Source organism: Nyctibius grandis, chromosome 17, assembly GCF_013368605.1.
Source record: "Nyctibius grandis isolate bNycGra1 chromosome 17, bNycGra1.pri, whole genome shotgun sequence".
Taxonomy (NCBI): domain Eukaryota; kingdom Metazoa; phylum Chordata; class Aves; order Nyctibiiformes; family Nyctibiidae; genus Nyctibius; species Nyctibius grandis.
The window spans coordinates 9639489-9661549 of record NC_090674.1 but is presented as its reverse complement, the minus strand read 5'-3'; the positions used below and the strand labels follow the sequence as shown (position 1 = coordinate 9661549).

The following is a 22061-nucleotide window of genomic DNA, read 5'->3' as shown; positions in this document are numbered from 1 at the left end:
ACACGCTGGGCACCACCGGGGGTTTTAGGGTGACAAATCTCTTGGAGCAGTGACTGGGATGGGGCAGAGCCAGGCCTGGCCCCGGTGCTTGGCAGTCGCTGGGGTTTACGGGGCCAGGGCACGGCTGAGAGGGCGCTGGGGGCCCCACGAGCCCCACGCTGGCCCCCTCCAGGCCCCTGCATGCCCGGGGGGATTAAGGTCAGGCCGCCCCACTAATCCCGAGGGTGATTTAGGATGTGAGCTCGTGCCCGCTGCCACCCCCCAAGGTTGCACCCCCCGGTGCCGTACATCGCAGGGCACCCTCGGGGGGGGGGGGACCGGGCAGGGTTGGGGGGCTGCGGGTCACCCCTTGGGGTGCGAGGGGGTCTCGGCTTAGGCACGAGGCACAAGCTCCTTACACCTCCCCGGCGAAGGCTCCCGAGCCCCGTGGGAACCGGGGCAGCAGCAAGCCAAGGGGACACTTGGGGACAGTCCCCAGCCCCGGGCAGGGCACGTCCCCCCAGCGTGGGGGGGAAAGGGACCCCTGGACGGGCTCGTTGGTGGCTCGCTGCTTTTGGGGGTGTCGAGGGGCACCCCAGCAGGGCTGGCACCTCTCCTGGGTGCCACACGCGCCCTCGTGCAGTGGCAGGGTGGGGACAAAGTGACTCGCCCGGGGTCATGCGGGGAAGGTGGTTGCAGAGGGAGGGATTGGCGAGGGTGGGGGGTCCTGTTGGGGGGTCGGGGCACCCCGCTCCCACCCGGCTGGGAAGGGGAAGGAGGGCAGGGGCCGAAGGGGAAGTGGGAGCCGCCGGTGCCAGCTGGGCCCCGCGGCCCCGCGAGGGACATTTCCAGGAGGGGAAGTGCCACCAGCCCAAAGGGGGTGCTGGGGCAGCGTGGCCTGTGCGCATGTGTGCCAGGCCGTGCACTTATATGTAGGTCTGTGCACATGTGTGTTGGTTTGTGCACATGTGTGTTGGTTTGTACACGTGTGCGTAGGTCCGTGCACGTGTGCGCCAGTCCGTGCACCTGTGTGCAGGTCCATGCACACGTATGTAGGTCTGTGCACGTGTGTGTAGGTCTGTGCACATGTGTGTCAGTCTGTGAATGTGTGTGTAGGTCCGTGCACATGTGTGCCAGTCTGTGCACGTGTGTGGGTCTGTACACGTGTGGCGGTCCATGCACATGAGTGGCGGTCCGTGCACATGTGTGCAGGTCCATGCACACGTATGTAGGTCTGTGCACGTGTGTGTAGGTCTGTACACGTGTGTGGGTCTGTACACATGTGTGGTGGTCCGTGCACATGTATGGCAGTCTGTGCATGTGTGTGTAGGTCTGTGCACACATATGTAGGTCTGTACACGTGTGTCTCAGTCCGTGCACATGTAGGTGGGTCCGTACACATGTATGTCAGTCCGTGCACACGTATGTCGGTCCATGTACGTGTAGGTGGGTCCGTACACATGTATGTCAGTCCGTGCCCACGTCTGTGGGTCCGCGCACACCCGTGCCGGTCCCGCCCGCCGCCGTCGCCCCCTCGTGCCCCCCCGCCGGGTCCCTCTGTGCCGTTGCCCGGGGGGTGACACCAGCCGCAGCCATGGCGACCGCAGCCGCCGCCCCCGCCGCGCAGCCACCGCGGCCCGGCCCCCCCGCAGGTCCGTACCGCCGCTCCGGCACCGGGCCGGGCTGGGGGGGGGCTCCGGGAGGATGGGGGGCCGCCGCCATAGTGGGACCGGGCTTGGTGGACCCCCCAGACAGCCCCGGAGCCGCCGGGCAGTGACAAAGGGGCTGAGGACCCTGCCCCCGGGTGAGTGGCCCTGCAACCCCCCCGCGCCCCCAGAGCCCCCCAGTTCCCCCCACATCCCCTTTGCGTCCCTTCGTGTCTCCTCTAATCCCAATTCCTTCTACCCCCCCAATCCCCTCTACCCCCCCCCAAAATCCCCTCTACCCCCCCAATTCCCATTACCCCCCAGTTCCCTCTACCCCCCCTCTCCCCCCTATGCCCCCCCCATCTCCATCCTCCACCCCCCCATCTCTCCCCACCCTTTCCATCCTGCCCTTTGCCTTCCCCACCTCTTGGATCCCCCCCCCTGCACCCCCCCAGATTTCTCCCCTCCCATATCCCTACTGCACCCCCTCCCTCCTCCCTCGCTGTCCATCTCCCCCACACCCCATCCCGCTCCGGGTCTGGGGGGGATCGAAGGAGCAGGAGGGGTGTTGGAAGCATCCCCCCATGCCACTGGGATGCTCCTGAGTTGTGGGGGGGGAATCCTATACAGGGATATAACGTCCCCCAAATCCTAAAAGGGAGGTAATGTCCCCCAAATCCTACACGGGGATGTAACGTCCCCCAAATCCTAAAAGGGATGTAACGCCCCCCAAATCCTATACAGGGATGTAACGCCCCCCAAATCCTACATGGGGATGTAATGCCGCCCAAATCCTAAAAAGGAGGTAACATCCCCCAAATCCTAAAAGGGATATAATGCCCCCCAAATCCTAAAAGGGATGTAACATCCACCAAATCCTACACGGGGATGTAATGCCCCCAAATCCTACACAGGGATGTAATGTCCCCCAAATCCTATACAGGGATATAACGTCCCACCCCAGCATGTCCCCAGACCACTTTGGCCAGGGGACCCAGGAGCAGGGACAGGGCTGTGACGGAGCTGGAGCAGCCTCGAGGCTGCTCTCGCTACACCCTCGTGCCAGCGGGGACACGGTCCCCCTGAGCCTTCGGCCTCACCAAGGAGCCTCCGCTCCCGTCCCCATCCCTCGTCCCCCTCCGCCGGCCCCGGTGGCTCCGGCCCAGGGTAGAACAATGGGGCCGGTGCGAGTCTCCGTGCGACCCCGTTTCTCAGCCAACCCTTCGCCAAGTGGGAAATCCGGGGCAGAATAACCCAGTTTCGGCGCTTACAAGGAGCTTTCTGTCCCCGTCAAGCGAGGTGACGGGGAACCCGCTGCCCTCCCGGGGCTCCGTGTCCCCACGGGCGGACGGTGGCACCGGGGGAGGCAGGTAAGGAGGCCCCAAAAAGGCAGGATGCTCCTCAGCCTTGGCTGGAGTGGGATATTGGGGTACCCCAAGTGTGGCCGTGGTGTTGGGGGGACCCCAGGGCTTTGGGTTTCTCGCCCACGGTGTCCCAGAGCAGCCTGGGGTGGAGGATGGAGCCTGCGGGGACCTGGCTGCCACGACACTTGTGGGATCTTTGTGGGGTGATGCTCAGCCCCATGGGGCTGTTTGTGGGGGACGATGCTTGTCCCCATGCGCCTGTTTGTGGGGGGCCATGCTCGGCCCCATGGGGCTGTTTGTAGGGTGATGTTCGTCCCCATGTGCCTGTTTGTGGGGGGCCATGCTTGACCCCATGGGGCTGTTTGTAGGGCCCATGCTCCACCCCATGTGCCTGTTTGTGGGGTGATACGTGGCCCAATGGGGCTGTTTGTGGGGGGCCATGCTTGGCCCCATGGGGCTGTTTGTAGGGTGATGCTTGGCCCCATGCGCCTGTTTGTGGGGTGATGCTTGGCCCCATGGGGCAGTTTGTGGGGTGATGCTCAGCCCCATGGGGATCTTTGTGGGGCCCATGCTCCACCCTATGTGCCTGTTTGTGGGGTGATGCTTGGCCCCATGGGGCTGTTTGTGGGGTGATGCTCGGCCCCATGGGGCTGTTTGTAGGGCCATGCTCAGCCCCATGGGGCTGTTTGTAGGGTGATGCTCGACTCCATGTGCCTGTTTGCTGGGGCCATACTCAGCCCCATGGGGAAGTTTGTGGGGTGATGCTCAGCCCCATGGGGCAGTTTGTGGGGTGATGCTCAGCCCCATGGGGCAGTTTGTGGGTACGATGCTCAGACCCGCTGTCGATCCCCGCATTCAGCATGGGGATGAAACGACGTTGCTTTCCACTCACCCCAAAGATTCCCCCAAAGCCAGGAAGGCACCCCAGGCACCCAGACACCCCATTTCCCCCCCCACGTCACCCCGTGGGCACCCCATTCGGAGGAGCAGAGCACCCCGGCTCCCATCCCGGCTCCCCCCACCAGCCTCTGCCGCCCGCCCCGTGGCGGGGCGGGAGGCTGCCCCAACCTGCCGGGGCTCGTCCTCTTCCAGCAGGACTTTCTGGTTCCCGTAGTCCCTGGCGGGGCCACGCTGGGCTGGGCTGGGCCACAACGAGCCCCGCCACGAGCCACGCTGGGAGCCTGGCAGCGCCGCCAGACCTTGGCATGGGCCCACGGGGGTCTGGTGGCCGCAGCCCCCCGATGGGGTCGGGTGCGCGGTGGGTGCTGACGCTCCAGGGGTGGAGGTGAGCTCTGTCCTCGCCCGTCGGAGAGGTAATGCCGCTCGTTGGGGACACGGTGGCCACCTGCGAGGGGTCCCGGGGACCACCTGCTTGTCGAGGTGTTGCTCTCGCCCCCATTGCTTCCAGTAAGAGCTGCAGGAGAGCGGGGTGTCCCATAGCCCCCCTCATTTTGTGGACCCCCCGCCAGCCACCCCTGATGGGGACAGGCACTGTGGGGACAAAGGCAGGAGCATCTGGACACCTCTGGGTTGGGGGGGGTCCTGGTTTAGGGACCCCAGGAGGACATGGGGACATCCCCTCCTGTGCCGGGGTGGCCATGGGAAGCTCTTGCCCATACTCGGGGGGCCACGTGTGACGTGAGGCCCCGAGGCCCCACAGCCCCCCCCTCCTCGCCGGGTGCTGCCTTCCCCCTTTTCCTCCCCGTTTCGTTTCCGCTCGGTGACACGCAGCCCTGGCAGCGTGTCACCCTAAACCTTCACCCTTTTTTCCCCCGTAGGGGTGGTGCCGGGACCTTCCAGGGGTTCATCCCTGCCGCCCCCCGCCATGCCCGCGGCCACTCTCTACCTGCTCTGCGGGGTGGTGATGCCGGCCGCCATGCTCTGCGCCGAACCCCTGCCCCGCGTCACCTTCCTCAGCGGTGAGTACGGGGACAAGCGGGGTGGTGATGGGGACAACACCGGCGTGGGACAGCACCCAGCATCCCACAGGGTCTCCATCCCACCTCGTTACCCCCACGCGGGGTTGGGGTGGTGGGAAGGTGGTTACGGGGTAGGGGACGGGCGCTGGTGGCAGAGGGGCGACGCGAAGGGTTACAGTGGGGGCAGATGGCACGAGGCTGGTTGGCACCCAACCGCCTTTGGGAGCGGGAGCTGGGTGCACCCCAGGGTGCCGGCTGGAGCGAAGAGATTTTAGCACCCACTTGGCACCCGGGGATCCGCTCAGGGGTCACCCAGGAGGGAGGAAAAAGCTGCCTCCTCATGGGGACGGGGCACCGCGTCCTGCCAGCTGGCTGGTGGCAAAGGAAGGGGTTTGGGAGCGCCGGGGGCCGGTGGCCTTGGGGCAGGCAGGAGGGCTCGGAGCCCCCGCGCCAGGGCCGTGCCCTCCCCAGGCCCCTGCCTGCGCTGCCACTTCCCCTTCCCCGCGCAGACATTGCCAAATCTCCCTTTTCTTTCCCCGTTTTGGTGGGTGACGGGGACAAACAAGAAGCCCGCGGCACCCAGCTGCTCTCGAGGGCACCGTGGGGGTTTGTAACCCCCCGCCCAGGCTGGCACCTTGGGGTGCTGCATCCCCCAAACACAGCGTCACCCCACGGCCGTGACCCCAAAGCATCCCGTTTCTTAGGGGACAGCAAAGCAGCGTCACAGGGCGAGGGACACGGGGGCTTTGGGGACATCAGGACCCGGAGGGGACGAGGAGGGTGGTGGGGACCTGGAGGGGAAGCGAGGCCGGCGATGGGGGGGCCCTTGGGGAAGTAACGCACCCCACGTCCGACGTCAGAGGTGACACGAGGAGCGACAGCAGCTGCTGCCGCATCCGCCTGGGGTTGATGGTGGTGCTGGGACACAGGGGGGGGGTGTGTGCATGTCCCTTGGCCTCCGTCACCCCCTTTGCTCCTGCCAGGGGACCCCCGACGGACCCTGACCCATTTCAGCCAGGATAACATCTCCCACTACGACGTTTTCCTCCTGCACAAGAGCGAGGAGGAGCTGTACGTGGGGGCTCGTGACCGGGTGCTGGCCCTCGACGTCGGCACCCCGGGTACCATCCGTGCCAAAGCCTTGGTGAGCAGTAGCTGCTTTTGGGGTGGGGGGGGTATCTCCTGCCGTGCCTCAGTTTCCCCACTCGGGCCTGGCTCAGCAGCTACGGACCGTCCCCCCTTTTCCTCCGCAGATCAAATGGGGACCCACGGCAGAGAAAACCTCTGAGTGTGCTTTTAAAAAGAAGAGTCAGGAGGTGAGACAGCACCATGGGGGGGTCCCGCAGAGCTGCAGGGATGCTCAGCCCCTCCCTTACTTCTTGCTTTTCCCCCCCCTCCATCGCAGACCGAGTGCTTCAACTTCATCCGCGTCCTCGTGGCCCTGAACCAGACCCACCTCTACGTCTGCGGGACCTACGCCTTCAGCCCCGCCTGCACCTACATCGTGAGTGTGTGACGAGGATGAGGGGGGGTCTCCGGATGTATCACGGCAACGCCGTTGAGGAACCCCAAAACACCAGCCCGGGAGCCCCGGTGGGATGGGGGATTCGAGCTCATCACATCACGGGAAGTCCCTTGGGATGCGGGGTGCTGGGTGCGCCGTTGCATTTCATGCCCTAAAGTTGTTTGTAACCACGTGCCAGGTGGTGAAGACCTGAGTTTGGGTCCCACTTCCCTCAGGTGACCCCTGCCTCAGTTTCCCCACTCGCTGAGCTTCCCCAGAGGGAACCCATGGCCGTTTCTTGCAGATTTTGGGGTTTGTTTTAACGCCGTCGACTGATTTTTCTCCCCTTCCCCACAGCACCTGGAGAACTTCACCCTCATGTCCAGCGGCAGACACCAACGTTTCCTGGACGGGAAGGGCCAGTGTCCCTTTGACCCCCAGCACACCCACACAGCCCTGCTGGTGGGTGAGTACAGGGGGGGCAGTGGCACCCATGGGTGATCACCCATCCTTGGGATGGAACGGAGGGTGACGGCAGGGGGGGGTGTCCCCACCGCGGCTCACCCCCACCCCATCCCCGAGCAGATGGCGAGCTCTACGCCGGCACCACGAACAACTTCCAGGGTAACGAGCCCATCATCTCCCGCTCGCTGGGCACCCGCACCCTGCTCAAGACCGACGCCTTCCTCCGCTGGCTTTCAGGTGAGTAGGGTCCTTGGGGAGGACCCCCCCCAGGTCCCTCCTCACCCTCCTCACGCTGGGGGGGTACCTACAGCAACCTACCCCCCCCCCCTCACTCCAGCTCCTCACCCACCGCCCCACAGCCGACACCACCTTCGTGGCCTCCTTCAGCATCCCTGGAGATGACAAGGTCTACTTCTTCTTCGAGGAGACGGCCGATGAGTTTGATTTCTTTGAGAAGCTCCTGGTGCCGCGGGTGGCCCGTGTCTGCAAGGTGGGTGCAGGCATGATGATGGGGGGGGGGACCATGGGGGTACCCAGCTCCCATCGCCCCGGCGCTGAGCATCATCCTGGCTCCCGCAGAGTGACGTCGGAGGGGACAAGGTGCTGCAGAAAAGGTGGACGACCTTCTTGAAGGCACAACTGCTGTGCTCGCAACCCGGCCACTTCCCCTTAAACGTCATCCATCACGCCTTCGCCCTCCCCCGCCGCCACGGTGGTGCCGATTTTTACGCCGTCTTCACCTCGCAGTGGTGAGTCCCGGCACCCAAAGGTGCTACGGGTGCTCTGGGGACCCACGTACACCTCCCCGTGCCCACCTCGCTGTCCCCGCAGGCAGGCGGGCAGGGCGGGCAGCGCAGCCGTCTGCACCTACAGCCAGGAGGCTCTGGAAGAGGTGTTTGAGGGCAAGTACAAGGAGCTGAACAAGGAGAGTTCCCGTTGGATGGTCTACAGCGGCCCCAACATCAGTCCCCGGCCTGGCAGCGTGAGTGCTGCCCACCCTGGGGGGGGACTAGACCCTCCCAGGGGGGACAATGCTGGTCCCCATAGGGAGGGGTTGGTCTGTCCCAGTTTGGGATGAGGTGGTGGTGGTGGTGCAAGTGGGATGGGGTCCCTAATAGTGCATTCCCCCGTCCCCGTGCCTCAGTTTCCCCATGCCAGCACCGACTCCTCTCTCCCTGCAGTGCCACATGGGTCCCTCCTCCGACAAAGCCCTCACCTTCATGAAGGACCATTTCCTGATGGACGGGAAGGTGTCACCCACCCGGGGCCGGCCGCTGCTGGTGAAGACGGACGTCACATACACGCGCATCGCAGTGGACGAGACTCGTGACGTTTCGGGGACCACCTACCGCGTCATGTTCCTGGCCACGGGTGGGTTGACGTGGGGGTACACGCAGGGCACATGGTCACCCTTCCAACCCTTCCCTTGGCACCCCCAAAACATCGTCGATGTCTCCTGTGCCCCCGCAGCGGAGGGTTTCCTGCACAAAGCGGTGGAGCTGGATGAAGGTGCCCACATCGTGGAGAGCATCCAGCTCTTTGGGACACCGAAGCCGGTGAAGAACATACTGCTGGCCCCGGGGAAGGTGGGGGATGACCCAACAGCCCACCCCCCACCCAGCACAGAGGGGCGAGGGGGAGGCTCAGCCCTGCAACCTCTCCCTCCCCAGGGCATCCTTTACGTGGGCTACACCGGTGGCATCCTCCAAGTCCCGTTGGCCAACTGTAGCCTACACCAGAGCTGCGCCGAGTGTGTGCTGGCGCGGGACCCATACTGCGCCTGGCACAGCCTCGAGAGCTCCTGCCTGCCCGCCCGCGCCGCCGAGGACACGTGAGCTGGGGAGGCAGCGGGATGAGGATGGGACAGGGGGGCGTGGAGGGGACTAGGATGCCGATGCCACTCTCCCGACTGCAGGAGCGTGTGGCTGCAGGACATCAAGACGGGGAGCCCAGACACCACATGCCACCGTGGGAGGAACGTGGCCAAGCCCCGAGCCTTCGGGGTGCAGGAGGATCCCGCCGCAGAGAGTTGAGTATGGGGACGCGGTGGGACGGGGGGGCTGGAGGGTGGGATGTGGCACACAGGGTGCACAGCATCACCCTGCTCACCCCATCTGCACCCCGCAGGGCTCAGCCCCCCCCTCAACGCCGTGGTCCACCTGCCGTGCCCCCGCAGCTCCGCACTGGCCACTTACAGCTGGCAGCAGCCCGGTGGCCAGGAGGGCCGGGGGGACACAGCGCTGCTGCCTGACCACACGCTGGTGGTCATCATGCACCGGGGAACCGCCGGCACCTACAAGTGCCAGGCCACCGAGAACGGCTACACCTGGACCGTGGCTCATTACCAGCTCCGGGACCCCGGTGGGGCAGCCCTGCAACCGGACGGGCTGATTGAGAAGGGGGTGTCCGAGGGGTCCTCAGCCCCCGCCACCCCGCGGTCTTACTGGCCCCAGTTTGTCACCGTCACCGTGCTGCTGGCCATGACGCTGGCTGCTGCCGCCTGCTTGGCTCTCCTCGCCTACCACGACCATCTCAAAGCCAGGAGCAAGGTACGGGGGTGCAGCGTACCCCACAGCCCCCCATCGCGACGCCGGGAGAAGGTACCCCTCAACGGAGGGACCAGAGAGCCCCCAGCACCCAGAGGTCCCACCGAGGAGGAGGAGGAGGAGGAAAGTTCCCGCGCTTGCTGCCTCCAGCATGATGGGGACGTCGATGCTGATAACAACAGGGTCCGTGTCCCAGAGGGGGACACGGCGTGACACTGCCACCGGGATCAAGAAGACCATGGGGAAGCAGTGGGGTGTGAGGGGGGGATATGAATGTGAAGCATTTTTTCTTTTTTTTTTTTAATTTAATACACTTCTTTTATCGAAACGTGACATTTTGGGGTAGGGGCGAGGGGCAGCGGGGTGGGATGGGCCCCTGGGAGTGGCGGGGGAGGCAGCAAGGGGGTGGGATGGGGCAAGGAGGTGGGATGGAGGGAGAGTGGGGGGCGAGGGAAGGGAGAGGGGGACAGGGAAAGGACGTGGGCACAGAGGAGGGACGTGGCCGTGGGGCAAGGATGTGGGGCTGAGGGCTGGATGTGGCTGTGGCGCAAGGATATAGGGTGGGGACGGGCAGAGGTGGAGGGTGCTGACACTGGTGTCACCCCAAGAAAAACCCCAAAACCCCCAGGATCCGTAAAAGCTCCAAAATGGGGAAAGCTGAGACTGGGTGGGCTCCATGGGCTGACCCCACGGGCACCCACCCTGCACTGCCAGGCCTCCCCACCCTGCTCCCCACCGCCCTGGGTGCTCAGGGGGGGGACACCCCACATTGCCCTGACCCCCGGACAGCCGTGCTGGTGGAGCCCCCCCACACTACTCCCCAGCTGCCCCCCACCCCGGGGTTGGCCCCTGCTGCTTTTTGATGACGTTGAGCCTTGTTTTTTTAAGCTGTAAATTTTCCTGCTCTTTGTACATTTGAGATTTTTTTTTTTATTTTATTAAAAAGGAAAAGCTACTGCATTGTGCTGCCGGGTTGGAGGAGCAGCCCCAGGAGGGCAGCGACAGGCCCCTCGGCCTCTGGCTTTCAGGCGTGCGTGGGGTGTGATGTGGGGGTGTGCAGGGGGTGCACAGGTGCCACAGAGTCACAGACTGGTTTGGGTTGGGAGGGACCTTAAAGACCATCCAGTTTCCACCCCCTGCCACGGGCAGGGACACCTTCCACCAGACCAGGTTGCTCCAAGCCCCATCCAGCCTGGCCTTGAACCCTGCCAGGGAGGGGGCAGCCACAGCTTCTCTGGGCAACCTGGGCCAGGGTCTCAGCACCCTCACAGCAAAGAATTTCTTCCTCAGATCTCATCTCAATCTCCCCTCTTTCAGTTTAAAACCGTACCCCCTCATCCTGTCACTCCATGCCCTTGGCAAAAGCCCCTCTCCAGCTTTCCTGTAGCCCCTTCAGGTGCTGGAAGGTGCTAGAAGGTCTCCCCGGAGCCTTCTCTTCTCCACGCTGAACAGCCCCAGCTCTCCCAGCCTGTCTCCAGAGCAGAGGGGCTCCATCTCCGTGGCCTCCTCTGGACTCGCTCCACCAGCTCCGTGTCCTCCTTCTGTTGGGGCCCCAGAGCTGGACGCAGCACTGCAGGGGGGGTCTCAGGAGAGCGGAGCAGAGGGGCAGAATCCCCTCCCTCGCCCTGCTGGCCACGCTGCTGGGGATGCAGCCCAGGACACGGTTGGCTTTCTGGGCTGCCAGCGCACGTTGGCTCGTGTTGAGCTTCTCGTCACCCATCACCCCAAGTCCTTCTCCTCAGGGCTGCTCTCCATCCATTCCCCACCCAGCCTGGATTTGTGCTTGGGATCGCCCCAACCCACGTGCAGTTTTCCCCACCTCGCCACAACCTCCGCCCTGCCAGCACCCAGCACGTGAATTCTTCCCGGGAAACACAGCAGTGGCACCCAGTCGTTAAGGGCCGCTGGCCCTTTAAGAGCTGTAATTCGGCGCTGCCCCTTTAAGAGCTGTAATTCGGCGCTGCCCCTTTAAGGCGAGGGCGCGAGGCCTCCCTCCCGCTGTGCGCATGCGCACTCCCTTCCCTGCGCGTCTCCCCACAGCGCGCCCCCCCGCCCTCTTTACTGCGTCCGGAAGCGCGCGAGGTCACTTCCGGTATGGCCTCAGCCCTTTCCCAAGATGGCGGCCGCGCTCGGGCGCTGATTGGTCGAGCGGCGCGCGAGGCTCCCGACGCGCTGCCGCTGCCGCCGTTCACTTCCGGTCGGCGGCCGCCGATGGCGGAGGGAGGGGGGAGAGCGGCCATGGAGCGGCGGGACCGGCCGGCGGCGGGGCGGGGTGGGACGGGGGCCTCCCGCCCGCCGGCCTGAGGTAAAGGGGATGGGGGGGAGCGGGGCTGGGGCTGTGGGGTGGGAAATGGGGGGTCGGTTGTGGGGCGGGAGGAGGAGGAGGCGGCCTGGGCGAGCGGTGGCCGGGCGGGCCGGTGGTGGCCCGGTTGGGGGGCGGCTGGATGAGGGGGGGGAGTGGGGGGTCTGGGGGCGGGGTGGCTGTGGGGCGGGGTGGCGGGGGGTCTGCGGTGGGTGGGTGGGTGATGGGGAGCAGCCGGGGCGGGCTGGTGCAGGGGGCGGCTGGCGTCGGGGGGTGAGTTCGGGGCGCGGGGGAGAGCGGGGCGAGGGGGAGTTTGGTGCAAGACCCGCTCGGTTGAGGAGGTGGGTGCTGCGCCATGGAGGAGGCCAGGGGCGGGTGGGGAAGGGGATGACGGTCCCCTGCGCCTCCGGGGCTGCAGGAAGAGAAGCTGCGGGGCGGGGGAGAAGGGTGACATGGTTGTGACATCAACCCGGGGTGTTTGGAAAGGCGTCTTGTCTGCGCCGCCGCTCATCCGCTCCGTGACCTTGAGCAGGTCCCAGGCCAAACTTTGCACGTGTTCGCTGCCTTTAGAGCACGTCGGATTTTATTTTTTGTCTGGCCAAACATAAGCGCTGACGGCTTCACCTGTAAGGTAGGAGGGGGGTTTGCTGCGCCCGCTGCCCCGCTCCCGCGCACGGCCTCCGGCGTACGGGAGGTGGGGGGAAGGCAGCGAGGCTGGGGGTGTGTTGGGAAGTGCTGGCTTAGAGTGTGTCTGCTCGTCGTTAACAGAGAGAGAGCTGCTTGTGGAGGGACTGCAGATCTTCAGCGAGGCTGGTTTTATATCCCACAGAATCAATGAGGTTGGAAGAGCCCTCTGGGCTCATCGAGCCCAACCATTGCCCTGACACCACCATGGCAACTAGACCAGGGCACTAAGGGCCATGTCCAGTCTTTTCTTAAACCCCTCCAGAGATGGTGACTCCCCCACCTCCCTGGGCAGCCCCTTCCAGTGTCTAATGACCCTTTCTGAGAAGAAATGCTTCCTAATGTCCAACCTGACCCTCCCCTGGCCAAGCTTGAGGCTGTGTCCTCTTGTCCTGTCGCTGGTTGCCCCTTCCATCCTGCGGTAAATTTAAGGAGCGCAACGGGAAGGACTTTGAGAACGGAGCTGCCTGCTTAGACCAGGTTCGGCGTAGCGTGGCACGGATAAAAGGCTGCAAGTTGGAGAGACCTTGTAGTGGGTTTGTTTGATCTCGTGCTTTCCCACTTGAGAGGATCTCCACAGGCAACCACGTGTGGCAGTTGGGGCTTGGAGAGGCGGCCTCGCCGCCTGCTTCTGGATGGTTCCCAGGCCGTCGTGCTAAGGCATTAGTATGCTGAGCAGGAGACATCCTTGGCCGGGGGTACACAAAGGCCCTGTCTTTCTTTGCCAAAGAATCATCTTTGGATACAGCTGCAGCAGAAACGGTTTGGAGAACGGGTTGATGGGGCTGCATTAAAAAGGAGGTAAATTGGCGGGGGGGTTCACACTAAGTTGCAGTCTGTGTTTGAGATTTAGCAATTACTTTTATATCGATCTCCCTCAAATTCCTTGAAAGATCATCGAAGAGTTACTGAGACTGGATACAGCAGGATCACTGCTCTGAGCAACGCCCTAGATTTAATTTCTGGAAGAAGAAATGCTCTGAGCAAAATTTGTGTCTTGGCAGAGCGAGAGTTGTGGCCGTGGTTGTCAAATCAAAGCATCCCAGGTGATGCCAGGGTGCCTTCACTCTTCACCTCCCCGCAGGAGGGACTTAGGGCTTTGCTTCCTTGCGGGCCCTGGGATTAGAGTGACGTTGTCTTAGATCCTGAATGAAAGTAGTTTTTAGCAAGAGTCCAAAGAAAGTACAGTTATTTCCTCAAGGTTATGGCTAAAATTCTGAAAACAAAGCACTGCAGCACATAAAACTAAATAAAAAAATCAAGGATACTTTTAAAATCCTTATTTATTTGTTTTCCTTGTTGCAGCAGTGAGGATTTTTCGTAGCAGGTACATCTTCCCTTTCACGCGGGGAGCTCTGCTACGTACGGTTCATGTTTTGGGTGGCAGAGGAATGTGGAGTATGGATTAAACCCTCAGGCTTCACCAGGAAATTGCACTGGCTAGACTTTTTTTATAAAATATTAAGCTAGTGGGACTCCTAACAAGAGCAAAATAATGTTTTCAGAGGTGCTGTGTGCAGATAACTCCTGTGTAGGAAGCTTTATGCTGTCTAATTATGCCTGTATTAGTGAACCAGTCGCACTGTAATTATAATTAAAGCAATACCACTTTTGTTTAGACAACCCATGGTATTTGTTCTGTGTTATCTGTCAAATTGACTGTAACAATGAAGTGTAGTTTTCTTTGTACCAGGTAAAATAAGGTTTCTCCCACCCTCCCTGTTGGACCCGGATGCCCTTGGGTATTTTTAACTTCACTGTCCATCAGCAGGAGCCGTGGCAGCCTGTAACGCTGTTTGCTGATGTTAAGCAAATAGTTTGTTGGCAGATAGGCAACGAAATGGTGTGTTAATAGCACACCCCCTCATTCCTCTGCCATAATTTCATAATCATAATTTCTTCTCCGTGCCAGAGGTAAAGAATTGCCGGTTGTTTTGTTATTGCGTTTCTAACCAAGTGGCTCTTGGCTGAGCTCTCTTCGTGAAGCCGACAGTTTGGAGAATCCCAGAATCAATGAGGTTGGAAGAGCCCTCTGGGATCATCGAGTCCAACCGTTGCCCTGACACCACCATGGCAACTAGACCATGGCACTAAGGGCCATGTCCAGGCTTTTCTTAAACACCTCCAGCTGCGGCCTTTCTGCATTACACTGATAGCGTGAGGTGACCCCCAAATTGGTGTATGGTGTTGGCTGCGTCTCGTGGTAAATTGAGTTCTCACTCGGTCTAGATTCAAAGCGAATCTGTTTTCAGGTCTCTGGGTTTGGCATGCTTATTCCAGTTTCTGTGTTTGCAAGTGGAGCTGCTTGGTATTGCTCTGCTCTCCTTCAGCTTGTGCCTGCGCACGGACTTCAAATACCCGTTTGCCAGAGCCTGGAATAAAAGCTGTGATAAGCAGCTGCAGTCAAACCCTTTCTAATAATTCAGCTCTGGGGCCCCCAACAGCAGAAGGACACGGAGCTGGTGGAGCGAGTCCAGAGGAGGCCACGGAGATGATGCGAGGGCTGGAGCCCCTCTGCTCTGGAGACAGGCTGGGAGAGCTGGGGCTGTTCAGCCTGGAGAAGAGAAGGCTCCAGAGAGACCTTCTAGCACCTTCCAGCACCTGAAGGGGCTACAGGAAAGCTGGAGAGGGGCTTTTGCCAAGGGCATGGAGTGATGGGATGAGGGGGAACGGTTTTAAACTGAAAGAGGAGAGATTGAGATGAGATATTGGGAAGAAATTCTTTGCTGTGAGGGTGGTGAGAGCCTGGCCCAGGTTGCCCAGAGAAGCTGTGGCTGCCCCCTCCCTGGCAGTGTTCAAGGCCAGGTTGGATGGGGCTTGGAGCAACCTGGTCTAGTGGAAGGTGTCCCTGCCCGTGGCAGGGGGATGGGAACTGGATGGGCTTTAAGGTCCCTTCCAACCCAAACCATTCTATGATTTAGCAGTCTGTTATTCCTGAAGATCTGTAGGCTTCTTTTTTTTTACGTGGAAAGAAAGTCCTCGTGGCCAGTGAAATGATGGTTTCGTGTTGGGTTGATTCTTTGAGATGCTCTTCTCCTTTTGCTTGTCTATGCCTGGCCCTGCGAGGAGATTAGCTTGATCCGAGTTTGGTTAATCATGCACCAAGTCAGAGCAAATTACAGCCAAAAGGGGAGGCGGGTGGAACTACCGAGAGCCTTGTCCTGGGGAAGCAGTTGGTGGTGGCTGCCTGCGGGGCGAGACGCAGCGATAGTGCCTCAGGGGGAGGAGGGGTCTGCTGGAGGAGGCTGCGCCAGGACCTCCCCTCCTCGTCCCGCACTCCCCGGTGCTCTGAACGCACTCCCCGGTGCTCTAAACGCTGCCACGGTTGGAAGGGTGGCGGGTTTGTGAGTGTTATCAGACCAAAAGCAGTGTTGGAAGTGAGGATGAACTTTGCTCGCAGTAGCTGACAAGCGCACTGAGAGATCCCTGGGCTGTGGGGGGTTTTTTTTTAACCCTTTCTTTTCAGGGTCTTAGTCATCAGCATGGAGACTCTCCATGGCTGTTTGCGTTTGCCTTGTTCTCTCATTATTGCTTCTCTTTTCACGACCTTCTCTCCCCCCTTCCCTGGCTTGCATCACCTTTAGGAAGGTCGAAATGGAAACGCCCAGAAAAATGTCTAATTTGTGCAGGGAATCTGGGAGCACAAATGAAGACTTGTCACTTCCTTCTTTGTACAGAACCTGAAACTGAGAAGTGACATCCTGCCATCTCGGAGCACCACAACCCCGGAATGACTGGGGAGAAGCTGCTTTGGTTGACGATCCGTGTTCCTGCGCATTCGTTAAAAGGTAGTGCTTGCTGTTGGAGCAGTGCTCCTCCTCTGTGGATCTCCAACTGCTTTGCAAAGTCTGGCAAGCTTTGGTTTGCAGCGGAATAGTCCGGATCGTAGCGAGAGCTGCCATGTGTGCAGATACTGGTAGAGTTTAACAACCGGCTACGGTGACATCAAGGTGCCACCATCAACCGTGTGATACGGCCCTGCTTGATGAGGTGGCAGAACAGTTTATGGAAGGGCTCTCTGTGTGCTGCAGGAAAACCAGCAAAGCCAAGTGGTGTAGGCTGCTTTACCTAACTTTGGCACTTCATCATCTACTGAAAGTGTCTCTCATTTCAGATGCCAACACCTCCAATCTAGTCAGCCAAGACCAGAGGGCTGAGCCTGGATCTGCTCTGTACTTTTGAGGTAGATCTGGAGTGTACCACCTCTCTGCCCCACTCCGAGGAGTCATGGAGGACAAACGCAACATCCCCATCATTGAGTGGGAGCACCTGGACAAAAGGAAGTTCTACGTGTTTGGGATTTGCATGACTATGATGATCCGGGTGAGCGTTTACCCGTTCACGCTCATCCGGACGCGGTTGCAGGTTCAGAAAGGCAAGAGCCTGTACAACGGGACTTTTGATGCTTTTGTGAAAATCCTGCGGACAGAAGGGACGGCTGGGCTCTACCGTGGCTTTTTGGTCAACACTTTCACCCTGATCTCCGGGCAGTGCTACGTGACGACATACGAGCTCACTCGGAAGTATGTGTCACGGTACAACAACAACAACGCCGTGAAGTCTCTGGTGGCAGGCGGCTCGGCCTCCTTGGTGGCCCAGAGCATCACCGTGCCCATCGATGTCATCTCCCAGCATCTCATGATGCAGAGGAAGGGGGAAAGCATGGGCAGGTTTAAGGTGCAGAACCAAGATGGCAAGCGGATGTTGGTCTTTGGCCAAACCAAGGACATCATTGTACAGATCTTCAAGGCCGATGGCTTGAGAGGCTTCTACAGGGGCTACGTGGCCTCGTTGCTCACCTATATTCCCAACAGTGCAGTCTGGTGGCCCTTCTACCACTTCTATGCCGGTAAGTGAAAGGAGACTTTGAATGTATCTTATCCCAGGAGACCTAGAAGCCCCTCAGATCGGGTTTTGAAACTGTGGACCCAGCGTGATTTGCTTTCTCCCTTTGATTTGGGGTGGGGGCAGAACCTGTCTTGAAACAAAGAGCTGTGTCTGATTTAAACGAGTTCTGCAGATGTTGGGTGGAAGTTGAACAGAGCAGCGTTGTTTTAAACGTGGAGTTGAACAGGGATCTGAGTGCTAGAGGGACTTAAAACGAGGTGGCTCTAGGCAAGAGGGACTTGATGCGTCTACTTTAACTGTCTCTTCCGCTAATCCCAACTAATGCTTACTTTCTGCACGGAAGTGAGGAAGGCTGTTGTCTGGCAGAGTTTCGAAGCCACCCTGTAAGTATAATTCATCTTCCAGTTCACATGGACTCAAGAGTCTCATATATGGCAAAAAGACTTCGAGAGCCACAAATCTCGGAGCAAAACCAAACAACAGGCAGAGACAAAGGCCAAATCTTCCTTGGGTTCGTGTCTTAAGATCGTGCTTCAGTTTCCATAGCTTTAAAACTGGCACCAAACCTTAAAACTACACTTAACAGTATGTTCTCTCTCCCTAGCTCAGCTCTGTCAATCCTCAGGGTGTTCCCAAATACTAAAGGTACTGACCAGCTAAGATTTACATTTTTTTTTTTCCTCCCCCAATAATCCTTTAGATTTTTGTCATGCAGCTTTGCATGTGGTTTGTAGACTAATATTTACCTAATAGCAATCTGCCTAAAAGCGATGCTAATGAGAGGCTTAGATTTCACTGCACTGGGCTTAAAGTATATCTTGGAAATCACCTGCTTGTAAAAATACAGGTGTCTCGAGTGTCTAGTTTGCTTTTCAGAGCAGGCGCATTCCGGTAACGACGGGGAGCGTTGGTTACGCATCAGTGCTGAATTAAATGGCAACAGAAGCTTGGGGTGTTGGTCCAGTCTGAACTTTTTGGGAGCGCTCCCTTCGCTCTCCACGTCAACAATTTTTAATACCAAAATCCACTGTGTGAATTGTAAGACTTTCATGCCAAAAAGGTTCAAAAAAGAAGCAGCAAGTTGATATGGAGAGAACGGAGCTTGTCTCGTTCAGATGTTTGCTCTCTTCCCTGGTCTTCTGCAGTAGAAATCAAGATGATGCTAACCATAAGCCCCAGCTGTCGATACATCCCTCCTTTGGCTGCTTTTTCTAGTCCTCTGGCCCTGGGTAGTGTGTTGGTCTGAGCTGGCAGCAGCAGAGGCCGTTGAACCTTCCTCGGGGCACAAAGTACGCTGCCAGCAGCGATTCAGGTCGCGAACAGAGCAGCTTCCGTCCCTCTTGCCACCACGTCATCCAAAGAAACAGGGACTTTTGGACTGCCTTCCGTCCAACTTTAACCAGTAAAAGTGTGGGAGATTCAAATCCCGTTTCCCAGGTAGTAGGAGGGGAAGGAGGAAACCCCTGGGATGAGCAGTACGTAGCGCTTTTCTCCTCAGAGATCCCGCAGCGCGGGGGACCACGTGGATATCTCTTGGACAGCGTGCTCAGTGGTAGTGACAGCTTTCTGGAGCTGTGGGAATCTCTGCAGACAAATTCTGATAGCCTGGTCTGAATGTTTCCATGCTCTGTTTTGGGGACAGAGAAGCTTATTCTGTGCCCAGCAGGTCTGAGAGCCTGCGTTTGAGCTGCTCAGAGGCTGTGTGACGGAGCACTGGGGTGTTTATGGGCTTGCTCCCTGCGCTTTGCTGACTTTCTGGTTGATGTAGAAAGCACCACTTAAGCTGTGGGAGGAGGTGACAGGTTGTAAATCAGGGCTTCTGCCTACTGCAACTCTAAATTAGCAGGTGGAGTTAAGGAACACATAAGCAACCACTCGTCTGAAGCTTTACTCTGTCTCTTTCCCGTTCCCAGAACAACTTTCTAGCTTGACTCCTAAAGACTGTCCCCATCTCCTCCTGCAAGCTATATCGGGGCCACTTGCAGCTGCAACAGCTTCCACCCTCACCAACCCCATGGATGTCATCAGGGCTCGGGTTCAGGTAAGAGCTCAGCCTTCCTTGGCTTGTGTGTCTGCCACAACAGCATGACGCAGGGGTGGGGTTCGCTCTCGGCTCTTTGATCTCTGTGGCTTCAGGTAAACTGCTCCCCTTCTCTCTCTCTGTTCGTAGGTTGTTTTATCTTAGATATTGTGCTGCTTAATTTGCAGTCAGCGTTAATAAGAGGCAGCTCAGGTAGCAGGGCTGGCTTCGCCTACCTGGCCTGCTCCAGTGAGGTTCCCCAGCAGACGTGTCATCCTTTGGAAAAGGAGAGGTGCTTCTCGCAGTGTCAGTTTTAGCGAGACTTGAGCTGTCGTGTTGATCCAGCCCCTTCTAGATGGGGGCAGGTGGGAGGAAGGAGGAGACAGGTCTAAGAATCCTACTTAGTGCTGCCTCTTTAGGACTTCTTGCTTTTTTCCCAGCCCCTCAGGGAGTTCTGGAGACTAGATAAGACTGGCTGATCTGTATCTAGAGTCTTTAGTTGGAGGAGAACCCCAGAGCAGCTCAGCATGAAGCCTGGCAGTTCTGTGAATATTTGTTGTGGCTTTGCAGGTGGAAGGCAAGAGCTCCATCATCCTCACCTTCAAACAGCTCATGGCAGAGGAAGGGCCCTGGGGCCTGACTAAAGGCCTCTCTGCTCGCATCATCTCGGCCACTCCTTCCACCATCGTCATCGTGGTGGGGTATGAAACTCTGAAGAAGCTGAGCCTCCGCCCGGAGCTGGTGGATTCAAGACACTGGTAGAGGCAGCCGGTGGGAGAGAAACCTTCTTGGGAACCCTCTGAATTTGGACTGTCGCGGTTGAAAGCTCCAGAGGAGAGGCAGCTGGTGTCTCCTTTGTCTCTAGCTGGTTTCACAGTACAAGGCAGAAGCAAGAGCAACTGCAGTTCACCTCTTTAGATTCGGTTGTAACAACAGTGCTCTGCTGCTCCTTCTGCTCAAAGCCATCGAAACGTGACCTTCGGCACCGCCGTTTGCCGGCGACGGTTCATTCGAGAGCAGCCAGGGGTGTGAACGCATCCTGGCAAGTTCTTAATTCCCCCCTTTTTGTTTTTTAAATTAAAGACTTACTGGCTGAAGCAAAAAGCCAGTTTATTCTTTAAATTATTTTAATCTTTGCCAAACTTCCGCAGAAGGGAGTCTGCCAGCCTGCACCAGAGCCCTCTGGTGGGTTGGGCGCCGGTTGCACTTGTACCGTGGGAAGTGGGAAGAATTAGAATAGACAAATTTCTCCCCTCACCCACATTTATGTTTAGAAGATGTGAGATGAGAGTAACCCGGAACCACTTCAAACCTTATTTACTGTGTTTTGAATAGATCTGTACATACCTTTTTTTTGTATGTTCTCAGAAAATGTTTCCTATCTCTCATCCCTCAAACAGCAAGCCCTCTGGTGGGAGTCGAGTTGGCTGTTTGTAATTAGCTGATGGCAATTTTGACACCTAACCTCTGTTTTTAATCTTGTTATTTAATTTTTTTGTTATTTTAGGGAAGCTTATTCTGAGTTCTGGGGGACTGAGGGGTTGTTCTGTGGCCTTGTTCAATGTGAGCGTCGATACTGCATGTTCAGGGTGGCTCCTGCCACTTCCCACCTCGAGTTTAGTTTAAGCACAGAACAATTGGAGAGTTTGGAAGTGTCAGATCGCTGAACTGAACAGGACTTGAGCTACAACTGGATGTGAGGTGGGGAAAACAAAACAGCTTGTGCTGGCTTTTGATCCAGTTCGAACCTGATCGGCATGTTCATATTGAATAAGAAATAATGGTTCACTAATACTTTGTGAGTTTAAATCCTGCTTATCCTGTTTGGGAAGGGCAAGGATGAGTCTTTGCACACTCTGGCTGGATCAAAATCTGAAGCTCTGGTCTGTGTTTTTTTTTTTTACTTGCGATCGAGCGATGAAGCAAGCGGCTGCTCTTTGGGGAGGAGGAATGAAGGGATTGTTTGACTTCACTCTGCTGGTCTCAAGCGTTTGAGATTTGTCTCTCGTGATGCCAGCCCACGCACGGTGCTCATCCCAGTTGTATGTCCAAGAGGTGAGAGATACACCTCCAAATAACAGATGTATCCTCCCTCTCTGCTCATCTCTGGAATTACTGGTTATAGCGTCGATCCTGTGGCTGCTGCCAGGCTCTTGGTTGTCTTTTCACCTGGGACTCGCTAAGCGTGGCTCTCGTCTTCATCCCAACGTCTGCACTTCAGCCTGGGCAGAGACTGGACGTGCCGCAGTTTCTGCTGGAACAAGTCCAGAGGCTGCTGAAGCTGGAGAGAGACTTTTACGTTTAAGGACAGAGCTTGGTTATAAGGTACAACACTCTTTAACGGGGTTGCAGATCATCATCTCAAAGGCCTTTTAATCCCCCCTTTGTTTTCTGCAGCATTAAATAAGGTGATGAGTGCCTGAGCTGCTGACAGAGCTGTTCGAGCAGCATCTTCTGTCGCAGTTTTGTTGTTTAAAAGACGATCAGCTCTTTCTGTAACAGCAGATTCTGCTCTAAAAAGTGGAGTGGCAGCATCACAAGCTGATGAGGAAGGATCCCAATGCACAGCAGCCCCGTTCTCAAAGGCAATAGTAATACTGATATTAAAAGAAATAATAATAACCAGGCTCTGCTGCTTCCCAGCAGGGTAATTGTGTGTGTGGCGCAGACAGCACGAATGTGGGGAGACACTCTCAAACTTAATATTCCTCTCTTAACCAGCAAAGTTCTTGACAACTAATAAACTTCAGAGACCTTCGATGTGACGCCTGAGTTTAAAAGCGC

General features: G+C 58.3%; 2 protein-coding genes across 4 annotated transcripts; both read left to right on the top strand.

Moving 5' to 3' along the window:
- Positions 1–3815: 3815 nt before the first annotated feature.
- SEMA4A (semaphorin 4A) lies at positions 3816–9636 on the top strand. The gene is given in 18 exon segments (XM_068415125.1): positions 3816–4036; positions 4038–4104; positions 4106–4165; positions 4167–4302; positions 4768–4908; positions 5892–6052; positions 6162–6224; positions 6314–6412; positions 6770–6878; positions 6998–7114; positions 7237–7367; positions 7457–7626; positions 7709–7859; positions 8059–8248; positions 8348–8463; positions 8548–8708; positions 8793–8905; positions 9005–9636. Coding segments are annotated over 18 exon segments (2838 nt in total).
- Positions 9637–11629: 1993 nt separating this feature from the next.
- Positions 11630–22035, top strand: SLC25A44 (solute carrier family 25 member 44). Of its 3 annotated transcripts, none has more exons than XM_068415018.1 (5): positions 11630–11728; positions 16087–16197; positions 16524–17258; positions 19171–19298; positions 19848–22035. In XM_068415018.1, the coding sequence occupies exons 3-5, from the start codon at positions 16637–16639 to the stop codon at positions 20037–20039; spliced, it is 942 nt and encodes a 313-aa protein (XP_068271119.1). In that variant the 5' UTR covers positions 11630–11728; positions 16087–16197; positions 16524–16636; the 3' UTR covers positions 20040–22035. The 3 variants fall into 3 exon arrangements, with proteins under 3 accessions (XP_068271119.1, XP_068271118.1, XP_068271120.1); XM_068415017.1 differs by having other exon boundaries at positions 15994–16197; XM_068415019.1 differs by lacking the exon at positions 19848–22035 and adding an exon at positions 17862–17902 and having other exon boundaries at positions 15994–16197; positions 19171–19273.
- Positions 22036–22061: the final 26 nt, after the last annotated feature.